The following is a 13,155-nucleotide window of genomic DNA, read 5'->3' as shown; positions in this document are numbered from 1 at the left end:
TGTATTTTTATTTGGATGAAAACATATTTTGGAGGTTTATATTTATTTTCCAAAGTCAGTACTAATTATCATTGATTATTCAAAAACTAATGATAGTACTGTTGTCTTTTCTTTCTTTTTTTTAAATAAAATCAGCAATTCTAATGCTAGCTTAGATGCTGTTGCTTGACTTCTTGCCCATCTAAAAAAAATTACTTTCATGCAAATAAAACAATTACATGAACTAATTGTATAACTACGTAAACATTTTACTTGGATGATATTTGGTTTAGTTATTCGGAATTTAGGCACTTAAAACTGCATGCTTTCTGAAACGTTTTTGACGTGTCATGCGTAGACCACGTTATAAGACAAGAACATAAGGGTTTAACCACACAGCAACGACTACAATAAAACACACTATTTATTCTTATTTCGAGGTAAATGAAAATCACCAGACAAGAACCAACTTCTAGCCTTCACCACATAACACCGTATCCATGAAACAAAAAAATACAAGATGCTATCTAAAACAAGCGTTCACCCACGCACAGAGACAGTCACAGATAGACGACCCAGTCTATTCCTATGTACAAACGCCCATTAAATTAAGCATAAATAAATATATACAAACATAAATAAAATAACCTTCCTCACACAGTTAACCAGATATTTACTTTGACAGACAGGCTATAATCCAGCGTGCGCACTCACGACGGCTGAGGTGTGCGCGAAAAGGCTGCGCCAGTGCGCGTGGCCGTGTTCCAGCACGCGCGGTCACCTCAGTTCTAAGCGCACAAATCCGGGACCCTTGTTATGTCTATTTTCAAAAGTCTTTTTTTTTTCGGTCAAAGCAAGCTTCCATTCACCTGATGTAGGGTTGTAAAACCAATAAACAATATTTAGGCCATAAAATGTGTTTTCTTTGTCCTATGTTGATTTAGCTCTGTGTAAATGTTTGCATATAAAAAAATACATACATAGATGAATTGTCATTGAAACTGTTGATTCAGTTGGTCAGATGATTGCTGTCAAAACTAACGGAAAATGTCCTCACATTTTCATAACCAAATGGCCAAGACAGCAAGCAATAGCAGTTTCAAATACAAAGAAATACAACCAAAAAAATACAAAATTATCAAATATTGCCCAAGGTGTTTTAAAGAATATGTTAAATCTCAGTGTTTTCATTTGGCTTGTAATCTTTTTATGAACAATCAGACTGAGAACGTTCTAATGATTCTAATGAATTGCTGTGTTTATGTAAAGTATGTGTGAATGTTATGGGCTGTCAGATGGTGAATCTGTCATATATGTAACGTGATGGACTGAACCATAAATAGCATTATGCTTTGTTGTAGCACAAATAGCCTCTTTTCGGATAACACTCAATTTAAATGCACCGCTTGTGTTACTAAATGCAATAAAATCTCTTATATTTGAATATTCTGTCTCTTTTGTGGAACATTTTTACTTTTACGGACAGAATATGATTGTTTTACTGTAGGTGTAGTTTTGGTGAAGGTTGAATGGAATGTACTTAATATTGCACAACTGTGCACCTATAATTTTGTATAATAAGTATAATTAAATATAGTAGTTGATAGTGTCTCCACCAGCATCCCAACAAACCTGTCCTCCTGTGTGCTGGCCATTATAATGATGATCACTCAAATATTAGGTATCGGATGCATGTGTGTAAAGGACTGCCTGCGTCTAACATCATGTAAAATGTCATACTTTGATACACGAAAACACACTCACAAACACTCCTCGAATATTTTCACACTCGCACACGAATGAGATGAAGATGGTGAACATGTCACAGCAGACTCGTGTCCCCCAGTCTCTTTTATGGTATCGTTCCTTTCGTTTCCCGTGATCTGTTGTCCACTCTCCACCTTCAATCCAGAATGTAAAACGCAATGTCATAAAACTAGAGTTTATAGAATCTCTGAACATCTCCAATGACTCTCCTTCCTTAAAATCATATTTCCACAGTTCATTTCCTGTGTTTTTCCTCTTTTTCTCCAACTCCTTTGGAGCCGGGTCCATCTGCAGGTGTGTGTCGGTTGGAGGTGGGGTTGTTCAGGAACATCTTGTCGAGGCCTTTAAGGGCTTCAGTCAGGTAATTCTGCAAAGCCGTGAGGGCGGCGCAGATGGCTGGAGAACCAAAACCGTGCGTGATGAAGCTAAAGTGTGACAGGCAGCTCTGGATTCCTGGCTCCAGGATGGATGTAGGTCGAGAGTTTCCTAGTGGAGTGCGATCTTGAGCCAACAGGTCTGTGAATTCCTTACACAACTGCCTGAGAAGTGAGGGAAAAAGACAGAGATGAAGCCTAGAATTTTCCATTATCAATCCAAAGAATTACAACCAAAATTACAAAATTGTTCTTTATTGGCACTGATGGTTCCATGAAGAACATTTAGAATCCATGGAACCTTTCTATTGCACAAAAGGTTCTTTAGATTTTTTAAAATGTTCTACACACTAAGAAAAAATGGTTCTTTTAAGAACTGTTCACTGAAAGTCTCTTTGGGGAACCCAAAATGGTTCTTCTATGGCATCACTGCAAAAAACCCTATGATTTGGCTTGTAATCTTTATAAGTATAATAAGACTGAGAACTTAATTTCTGACAAATTGCTGTGATTAAACTCTGGACTATCGCGAATCACTGTGATAGACCATACAATGAATGTAACATCTGTGATGGACTGATCCACAAATATTTGCACTAAAGACAAATGAAGCTCAGAATTTTGTTAGTTTCCATTATCACAGACAATACACAATTTCTAATTAAAACAACCAGCTCTTGCCAGAAGTGTCGGCCACAGGGAATGATGTGGCGTTTATTGGAGAGTAGAAATATTTAAGCAAATGTATGTTTTCAGTTTCAAAATCATTCTGATGGCACAACGCCATTTAATGGGGCGAATGTCTTCTTTTTCTTTTCTGGGAGTTTTAGTGAGCTGCTACGAAATTCCACGAAGAGGGCGGATTGCTTTACGGCAGCAACAAATGTGTGCATTCAGATATACACTGTAATTACGACAGTGGTATATTTTACGACAATCAGTTCCACTGACTTAATGTAGGAGGCTCAAGTCACAAAAATAGAACTACATACAGTTGTTTTAAAATTAAGAATTAAAGGCTAATTTGAAGCTAAAAGTGTGCTCCAAACAAAAAATTACTTATGTATCACAATTACATTATGGTGTATGTAAAAGTTAATGCTCTTTTCAACAATGCAATTATGCGTTAAAATACATATATGCTGTCTGATAACATTGTTTGTACAATATACTGTTCATTTTCTGACTGTATTGTGGATATTGTTGTGTTTATTGTTGTTTGTCTCATGCTGTTTGCACAAGGTGACTGGAGGAACTACATTTTATTCCTTAGGAAAACAACTTTGACTTAACATGCCAACAGTCTGCTAATGGGACAGTGTGGGGTCTAGACATGCTGTGCCTATAGCAAGACTAGTCAGGTGGGTTTTAGGATCAGTCCCACTAACTGTGTCCTATCTGATTCCTTTACCATCTACACAGCTTTGATCCAATCAGAGAATGTCATGACATTTTTTCATGGCACATCAAGCATGACAAATTCTTCATTCACATTTATCAGAACATGCATCAGAAGGGACGTGCTTGATCTTCTGTATCAGTTAAAGAAATGCGACCTGCTCGCTCCTGGATTACAGCATTCATTTTTCAAGAAATGAATTTAAGTCATAAGTTGAATTAAACAATCAAATGGAAAAGACATCAACCATGATTCCATTAAAAAAGCCTTTCTGCCTACCAAAGAAGCTGAAAAGAACTATCAACTTACTGCCATGGATATTCCTACTTATTTCTTTATATATTCTTATTTTCTCTACATATTCTTTTAACTTCGTGTGAAATATTGATTATAAAGAAGATCTCTTGCATAATATCAAAAGCCACTGCACAGCAACTCTGAAAACCTTCATCCATAAATTACAAACACTGTGACTTCAGCATTTGAACATTTATGATGAAATTTATAAAATAAAAAATATTAAATGAAAACTGTTGATATATTAGGCTCTCACAGATCAAAAAGTTAACCATAAATATTACAAAAGCCCTAGTTCACATCACACCCATGTTTGTTCATCTCAGTGTCTCACATAATGATGATGTGATTGCTTCAGTTGCTCTTAATTATCTTGAGTAATAGAAAACACTTAGATAGCAGGTGCTCTGACAGGTTCAAGCTTGCAATAGTTCAGTAGCTCTGTGGCGTCCCTGGGAATCATGGGTTTCTCATCCCCCAACACACTGCAAGCAAAAGGTCTCCAAAAAATATTTTTACAATTAAAAAAAGGCTGACATCTACTTTAAATGAAACTATCCAGTGTTCACTGTCCATACATATGAAGAAAAGAGATACAGAACTTGAAAGCCTCAGAGCAAAGCCTGCATATTTCTGCTTCTGAGAGCAAAGCCCGTCAATTAGAATAAAGCCATCAATTTAACTTCCAGTCTACTGGGAGAGTGTCTTTATCTGTCATTACTGGGGAATATTCTGTTCTCAGCATATTTCACTTCCTGAAAGAGCCAGTGCTCTCAATGTGTATGCTTTTCTTGCTTTGGGGAATCATATAGAAAAATACAGGCAGGTATTTTAGCCATGTGCCCAGATGGCCTGACATACTAATGACCTCTTAACATTTGACCTCCACGTTTCTCTGAAACTGCCTGCGTACAGTATCTGTAAGTGAACATCCAATAATAATATGATCAGCAATGTAATTCAGATAATTATCTGAAACTTGCAAGGTAAATTTAAAATTAATTAAAATTTCCCAAATGAAGAAAAACTATTAAATTCATGTCTTTTTCACAGCATGCACCCAAAATACTTGTGTCCTGTTCATAATAATAATGCTTCGAGGTGCAATGTAATCTCAAGTAAGAATCTGAGCAAATGATCATACTTCAGTCTTTAAAAGGTCATTTGTGACAAACAGTTCAAATGCCTCCGACTGGCAGCGTTGCAGAGCCCTGCTGCGGCATCTGCAGTTGTCTGGACTTGTCAGATTTTGACCCACATTCGCTTTCGCGTCTCAGAGCCACAAACAGTCTTGTTGTCCAGTCGGGAGAGCGCAGCGCGCCTCTCTCTCTCATTCCAGAGCGACAGAACGCGAGTGCCCGAGGCGCGTGCAGGGGCGGGGGCGCGGGCTGACTGACGGGACTTTGACAGACAGACTGTGAAAGGAGAGGCGAGGGAGGAGGAATGACCTTAGGCAAAACTTCAAGGGGAAAGCTGGCACTTTAAGACTTGAAACATTTCACTTAAATATAATGAGTTTCTAGCTCGGTGCCAGGCTGAGATGGATAAGAGACGCGTGTTTCTGCTGGACCTGAACTGCCTCATTAGAAACCAGCTAAACGTGTCAAAACGCACCAGGCACTAAGCGGACAGCTATCAAAACGACACACTCCCCTGCAATCCGTGATGGATTCAGCATTCACCTCGAAATGTGGCTACACATTTGTTCAGATGAGGGCGGCAAGCTGTTACACCACCAGCTTCCAATGAAGGCAACGATATTAATCAGGCAAAAAACACATTGTGACACGTTGTTTACGTACTTTGTGGCGAGCAGCATGTTCTTTCGCGAGTGCAGTTCGTTTGGATCCGTGTGCTGTCTGTTCAGATATTCAGACACGGCCTTTGTGGGAAATTCAGTTTCACAAATGTAGCCGAAGTCCCGAGCCAAATGAACAGCTTCTCCTGGAAATGAAAAATAAACACAATATGGTAAAAAAAATGGAATTACCCCACATCTTCGCTTAAAATATTTTTATAGGCCTACTAAATTACAGCTGTAGCTTCAGCTGAACTGGAAGGAGAGACAGCCTATTAAGCAAATGAATGATTGCGGTGCAGCAACAATCAGACAGTCACAACAATAATTAGGCTAGGCTATATGAAATTAGCTGTGCTGTTAAAATGCATCTGTTAACTATTTGCAAGGAAAACAAATCAAAAAAAATAAACTCAAAATGTTCGTGGTTCATTCTAAACTCAAATTTTCATTTTAGGCTTAAATTGTAAAATTATTCGATTAAACTGATAAACTATAGGTTGTTTATATATATATATATCGATTAAATATATATATTATATGATAAATATATATATATATATATATATATTATATATATATATATATATATATATATATATATATATATATTAAATCCGTACTTGTTTTCCATTATCATTGTCTATTGTTTTGCTCTCTTTAAGGGCCTAAATTCCCAAACATGGTGAAAAAAAAAAAATCTAAATAAGAAACAAGAATCAGATGTCCTGCTTTACCTTCTACTAGAGACGTCAGTAAAGTGACATTCGCTGCTTTGCGTCTCCCCGCGGGCAAATTCAAGCCGATTTTCTCCAGCTTTTCCCTCAGTGATCTGCCGCCATTTTTCGACTTCGCTCTGAGGATAGCGCAGGTGTAATTAGAGACGTGCTTCATGACGGATTGACAGCAAAGATACACCATGAAAAGTGAGAATTCAAAATCAGACATGTTATTGGCAGAAGTAATTTTTTTGTTTTTAAAAAAGAACTTTTGTTCAGCGTCCGTTGGCTAATCAACGTCTCGTCAGAAACCGCAGATGTGCCCATAACCCTGATGTTCATCAGTTATAAATTGAAAGTACGATTTTTTTGTCTTTAATCCATTGACCTCTGGTCTGCTTATAATGTGGATTCTTGGCTGATTTATCGATGCTCTCACCTCCGTAGAACCCCGCCGAGCAGAGAGGCGTTCAGGCACTCCGGCGGAGAGAGGCGTCGCTGGACCTCGCCAACCGTCACTTTGTATTTGGATGTGGAGCTTAGAAGCGACAGGCGGCCGGGAACCGAGCAGAAGACCTCGTTGACGTTTACGGTGATCCCGCCGATTAGACCGTCTTTGTTCATCATCAGAGAAGCGACGCTCTTGTGTGGAACTGGAAATGTGCGAGAGACACAGAAAACTACGTCATATAGCCTAATACAGACCTACTCAAATTTACTGGAAATTATGATTTGATCAAGCGCTTTGAACGCTAACGGTAGGCTACTTGCTTCGCAAAATGACGCTATAGCGGTAAAACAAGAGGTGTTATTATTTCAAAATAATATCTAAGACTAGTCACAGACAGCGCAGGCCTGTCAGAATAGGTTCTTATTATGTAATGTAAAATATTAGCACATGAAAGCGCCGTGAGCTCGAGCCCTCGGCTGGCCCGGGTCAACCTGCACGCGCCCGGAGCTGCCAGCTCGTGCTCCTGCTTACATACGTTAATTCCACGGACAATAGAAAGCACGAAAGCAAGCCAGATTTTTTTTTCTTAAATAGCCTATAGCCTATTTATCTAAACATGTTGCCAACAACGGCGTTAAAAATATATACGGTTCAATTTGTGCGGTAATGTTTTGCAGTTTCCAACATGATTGAAATGCTAGCATTACACTTACAAATGCTTAGATTTAGTCCTTTCCTTTCGTTTATTCAATTCAGTTACACTTTCCTGTCAGCTTCCACGGTGACATTTCAACACGTCTACACTCATTTATTCTATTATCGATTGGTAATGGACACATGCTAATAACATTAACCACCTATATTTCAAATCACCCCCCACTCCCTCCACTCCACTCCACACACAAACTCACAAGCTGACCGTTAAAAGATGTCTACTAACTTAAGCGCTAATGGGGTAACGAGCGCTCGAGCCCGCGGAGATCTCTACAGGGGATAATATAGAAAACGAGCTCTAAACGAGCTCACAAGATCTGCGCTCAGAAAACCATCCATCACCGCGGCCACTTAAAGCCCGTCTCTTCTGGGACGAGAGGACCGTGTTCCGTTAACTAAATTACCGTCAAACGTCCCTCATAACGGACAAAAATTAACCCGAGCCCGGGGAGTGTTGCTGGAGCTCTTACTGACTGCATGAAGGCCTTATCTCAGAGTAAATATGTCAAAACCTCCTTGGAGAAATTACAGCCTATCAACAAAGTGGTGCTTAAGTGTCGATTTTACATGCACCCCCCCAAAAAAGACAGACATAGGCCTACATAAATCTTGAATTTGTGCTTGCCTACCTACTTAATTAATAAAAAAAACAGACAACAAAAAAAAACACACACAAAAGACGTAAAATTGTCCATTATAGATAGGCTATTATAACGACACTAAATTCTTAGCTCGATTATAACTGTAGGACGATGATTCTAAAAATATTCAATGGCCTCCAATTCCAATTGCTTTGGTTGAGCGTCCAAGGTTAAGGGAATAGGCAGGTGACATCATTTAAATACCAAATATGGTTCAGCGCATGCGTAAAAAGGTGCGCTAAGGTGTATTCACCTGAAATGACTTTTTGCCCCAAATCCATAGAACAGTGATTTCTTCTATCAGCACTTTTTTTTTTTGTTGCAAAAGCCCAGTGATCGTTGAAAAACATTAAATTATCAAATAATTAAATACAGCACTGGCATAATTCTTCCAGCCATTTTCCCCATTTACCTTTTTTAATAACTGACTGATCCAGGATGTGCATCCCGTTGTTTGCGTCCTCCACAGCCTAAAAAGGCATAATGAGAAAAAAATTAACCTTTGAACAAACGCTACAGTCAATTATAAATATTCAGATAACTTCCGGATAATGACCTTCTGTTTAGTTATGAAAATACCCGTAGATTCCACCGGGGACATTGACAAAAATACATACATGCATATTTCCAATCGAGGGTAAAAAAACATAAACAAAAACAAAAAACTTTGATCCAAATAGTGAACATTAGCAATTGAAAAATGCTTTTTAATTAAGTTTAGGTCTCATATCATTGTTTACACTAACAATTCATGCAAAACTACAATTTTCCATGTAAGTTTTCTGAATGAATTTATCAGGAAACGTAAACTAATCTGGATTCAGCCTAAATAATTTTTTTATTTAAAAATAAAAATAAGATGCCAGTTAAGCTCTACCACAGTTACGTTTTATAATCATTTTGGGAACAGTGGCAGACAATCATTGTCCAGTCATCTGAACAGGGACAGGCCTTATCTTAACATTTAGATTGCAGAAACTATCCATTGACGAAATTAGATATGAAGTGTGCAGAGAGCCTATATTGATAAAAAAAAAAAAAAAAAAAAAACAGATGGTAATGCTTGTGAACCGAGCAGACGATGGCTTCGTGAAGTTTTCATTTTTAGCAATTGCAAAAATTATTTTTAGTTAACAGCAGTTTACCTTAACACAGGCCTAACTATAATGCATTTAAATATTATTTATGACGTGAAAATATAGTACGCAACAGAATATTGCTTCAAATAAAAAGTAAGCCTTTAGGGTATTTACTAGGCTACTACTATTCATACATATGCTAAAGAGTTTGGATTCCGTTTATTCATAGGCTACAGGATATAGTAAAAATGTTTGTAACGTGTCACAGAAAATGTCAACAGGTCAGAAAACTCCCCCCAAGATATAGTACAGAATTATGCCATATAGAGCTACTGACATTATATAAAATACAAGATAAAAAAATGAAATTAATTCGTTTAAATATAAACTTGTTAGGTCATTCTGACCGCGAAATAAAAATTCAAAACGATTTGTCCCCACAAAAGAGGTTATCTTCCAAGCCAAAAAAAAAAAAAAAAATCATAACCAACCTGCACATCATCCATGCCGTGCGCCAGGCCATGAAGGGACAGACCGTCTCCCATTCCCGCCTCGAGCCCGTGATGCGTGGAGTGGAGCAGCACGTCCGGTCGGCGCACGGTCGAGTAGTCCCGCCGGGGGTCCAGACCCGAGAGCTGCGGCAAAGAGGCTCGAGGCTGCGGCAGTAAACCTCCGCTCTCCGTGCCCACGTCCTGCCGCTGCCGGGAGCCCCACGGGTGCTGCTGGGACTGGTGAAGAGCGTTCAGAGAGTACGGGTCACTGACGTGTGAGTACGGGTCCTGACTCTGGTGATACGGCAGCGGCTGGTACGGCGGCGGAAAGTACGGCGGTTGGAAGTCCGAGGAAGGTGTGTGAGAGAGCGGCGGAGCGCTGGAGTACGGACCCTGAGAGACCGAACCCAGCTGGGACAGTCTGGAACTGTGGCTCGGTACCCCATCATGGCGGTCTCAAACGAGAAAAGATTATAAATACGATTACAAACCAACCATTTGTTTTAGCGTTCTATTTAAAAAAAATAAAAAATAGCCTAAACTTTTTGGATGTTTTGAATGGCTACTGGAACGAATTCAACGATATGGAAAGACTATTTAATGGTAGCTATAGGCTATATGGCGCCCGCGGTGATCCAAGAAAGTACAAAAGCTTTCAAAATATTTGTATTTTCTAACTGATTCATGTATAGTAGCTAATTTAACAAAACATACCTAAAACAAGGTATAGACGCAGGATTTAAGTTCCTAAGCTCGCAACACAATAAGCAAAACCCTCATGCCACCTTTTTACCAAGAAGCTACAAGAAAGTATTTTTCTTGGTGTTTCAGACTCACCGTGGAGGAATAGGTGTGCACTAACATCTGGACGAAAAAACGCAAGCTCGTTTAGAGCAGAAGGACACGCGACAGCACGACACAAGCTCGCCTGAAGAAAAACGCGCTCCTTTCTCAACTCCTCATGACCACACGGAGCAAAAACTAGTTTTGTTTTTCTCCCCCAGCTCAAATGGCTTCTCCTACACAGCCCTGTTCCTCCAGGTCTCGGTTCTGTTCTTCCCGATCCGACGCTCTGATCCAGAGTGCGGTGCTCCGTCCGTTCGCCTCGCTACACCTCCTCAGAATAATTGTTATTCATGACTCCTCTAATATTGCGGGAATACTTAAAGCAGCGGGGAGCAGCGGAGCGTGAATGCGCTGCTGCTGTAAGTGACGTTCATTCAGGAGGAGGAAACACTCGTGCTCTGTTTTATTCCCCTCTCTGTTTGAGGTCCGGCATGCACGGGTCCAGACTCTTTCTTTTGCTATTGTTGTCTTTTATGTTATTGTTAAATGTGCACAGTCCATTTATCTCCAGCCAGAACAAACGAATCCCCGGAATCAGCTGCTTTGAGCAGGCAGATGGACAGAGGCCTCATTCACAAGCACTATATTCTCACATACTTTAATATGCATTATAATCACTTCTACATCATACTCACCATAGCTATTCAGACTCTTACTCACAACAGCAAAATTGGATTCCACCATATCCTACTATTGGACACAAATTATAAAAAGAAGCCCTATTTCTACAGCCTACATAATAATTTGGAGCCCCTGTAGCACATTAACCATAACTGTGCCCTTGTTATTCCATATTCACCATAGTTTCACATGCATGTGTGTTTAAGCAGGCCAAGGTCTTTGATAAGCAGAAACATGAACTTCACGATAACAATATTACACAAACACTCATCGCGGTTTAAACTGTCCCTAACAAAGAGGTGAAGCTTTAAAATAAGCATAAACAGGTTTTTTAAAAAATGGGTTCTGCACCGAGTGACAGTTTAAAGTCCTCCACTAATGGTGCCCCATTAAACAGTTCGTATAATGGTCGATTTCACGGACTGGGGTCGAAGTGTTTAATTACACGCGTGACGGTGACTGTGAGAGAAAAGCCATGTGTGACTCTATGGGTCGGCATCCAGCGAGGCTTTTCCAAAAACCACCACGAGACTCTCCCACGAGCTCGAGCTCATTCAGGGGAATCCACGGGACTCCCACGCGTGACACTGGGTCCTATCCTTCTGTAGATGCGATTCTCTTATTAATAAATCGATGGCAGGCTCTCAAGAAAATAATGCGAGAAGTTTTTCAGTGCATATAAACATCGAGATGATCTTGTTTTTTCTTTGATTTTTTATGCTAACTCTTTTTTTTAAATACCACCTTTCATTAGTGTTAATAATAATAAAACAATATAAACGTGGAAAAATAGAGCGTTTAAACGTTGCTCTTTTTTGACAAAGCAATTACAATTTTCTCACAAATTTCATAATTTGCAAAGTTATTATATTAAAAACTCTACTGTAAACAAATGAAAAATAGCCTACTTTTAAAGGAAATAAAGAAACCTGCTAAAATCACTACATTGTTAATACAAAAATAACAAGCAACTGGGGAACAAACGAATTGTTATGAATATGACAAAATGCTTCTAAATCAAACGTTTACATTTACGCCGCCCCCCCCCCCCCCCTTTTAAATAGGCTAACCAGCATAAACCCCCTATCAATAAGAGACTAAACTTATTAGAAAAAAAACAAACAAAAACACGACAAATTCAACGTAGTTTTTGTCGTTACATGAATCAGACAGTGAAAAAAACAGATGCAGATGCAGTCTGTCTTCTCGTTACCTCGTATATATCTTCATACTTGACATTTTCCACCAGTTTCCACAGCATGTTCGCGCGCTGATCCCTGTATAACGAGTGCATTCACGTGAAGAGTGAAGATCTCAACTCTCTCTCTCTCTCTCTCTCTCTCTCTCTCTCTCACTCACTCACCAAAAACGAAAAGCGCGTAGAAAAATTCCCGATACCCTTTACGGTGTTTGTCTGCGTGTGTGCTGTAACGGCGTTGATACAGTGTAAGTGTGATAAGTGATAAGTGTGTTGACTTTGGGTTGTATGTAAAGCTGCTGCAGGGTGATTCGCTGAGACTCCCGCTCCATCATCAGCTGCACTTGAAGTGAACGCTTAACAAACGCGGTCTGCCATTTTACAGGAGCGAATCAAAGTGTAAGCATGCTTTTTTAAAGGAATCAGAACAAAAAGCATTATCCGCATAACCTAAAACAATTAATAGATTTGATATATAATTTAAAAAGTCATTCTTGCAAAGTCAGTTGGAAAAGGCGATGATAGCTTGGTAAACTCTAGGCTGTTTAATCAACTCTAGGCGGTTTTGATCGCTCAGTTTTTGCTACAAATCTCCGTCATTGCTGTAAGCAAACATTACCTCAAAGATACTAGCAAGAAAGCGAGGTCAGATGTCCACAGCTGCCTCTTATACAGTTACAGCGACGCAGTGATGAGAGGCAGTCCAGTGCGCCCCCTGCTGGTCAATGAAACACATATTTAAACACTGAAAAGAGGACAAGAGGCTCGATTTAGGTTGACT

The 13,155-nt window shown here is 39.3% G+C and overlaps 1 protein-coding gene across 3 annotated transcripts; it reads right to left on the bottom strand.

Moving 5' to 3' along the window:
* Positions 1–385: 385 nt before the first annotated feature.
* On the bottom strand, positions 386–12,715 carry LOC109066771 (transcription factor AP-2-beta-like). 3 transcript variants are annotated; one of them, XM_042778280.1, is made up of 8 exons: positions 12,390–12,715; position 10,484; positions 9,710–10,164; positions 8,552–8,609; positions 6,773–7,013; positions 6,352–6,470; positions 5,619–5,760; positions 386–2,285 (listed from the first exon to the last, which is right to left on the bottom strand). In XM_042778280.1, exons 1-8 carry the CDS (start codon positions 12,468–12,470, stop codon positions 1,982–1,984), a joined length of 1,401 nt encoding a protein of 466 aa, XP_042634214.1. In that variant the 5' UTR covers positions 12,471–12,715; the 3' UTR covers positions 386–1,981. The 3 variants fall into 3 exon arrangements, with proteins under 3 accessions (XP_042634214.1, XP_042634211.1, XP_042634213.1); XM_042778277.1 differs by lacking the exons at position 10,484; positions 12,390–12,715 and adding an exon at positions 10,547–11,423 and having other exon boundaries at positions 9,710–10,165; XM_042778279.1 differs by lacking the exons at position 10,484; positions 12,390–12,715 and adding an exon at positions 10,547–11,402 and having other exon boundaries at positions 6,773–6,986; positions 9,710–10,165.
* Positions 12,716–13,155: the final 440 nt, after the last annotated feature.

This window comes from Cyprinus carpio, chromosome A20 (genome assembly GCF_018340385.1).
Source record: "Cyprinus carpio isolate SPL01 chromosome A20, ASM1834038v1, whole genome shotgun sequence".
Taxonomy (NCBI): domain Eukaryota; kingdom Metazoa; phylum Chordata; class Actinopteri; order Cypriniformes; family Cyprinidae; genus Cyprinus; species Cyprinus carpio.
This window is presented reverse-complemented; position numbering and strand designations above follow the sequence as displayed.

Excerpts from the sequence above, each read along its gene's own strand:
- LOC109066771 (XM_042778280.1), bottom strand. The coding sequence starts at position 12,470 with ATGCACTCGTTATACAGGGATCAGCGCGCGAACATGCTGTGGAAACTG. Across the intron at positions 8,610-9,709 it reads ACGGCATGGATGATGTGCAG|GCTGTGGAGGACGCAAACAA; the intron begins GTTGGTTATGAT and ends ATGCCTTTTTAG. Across the intron at positions 5,761-6,351 it reads ACTGACGTCTCTAGTAGAAG|GAGAAGCTGTTCATTTGGCT; the intron begins GTAAAGCAGGAC and ends TTTCATTTCCAG.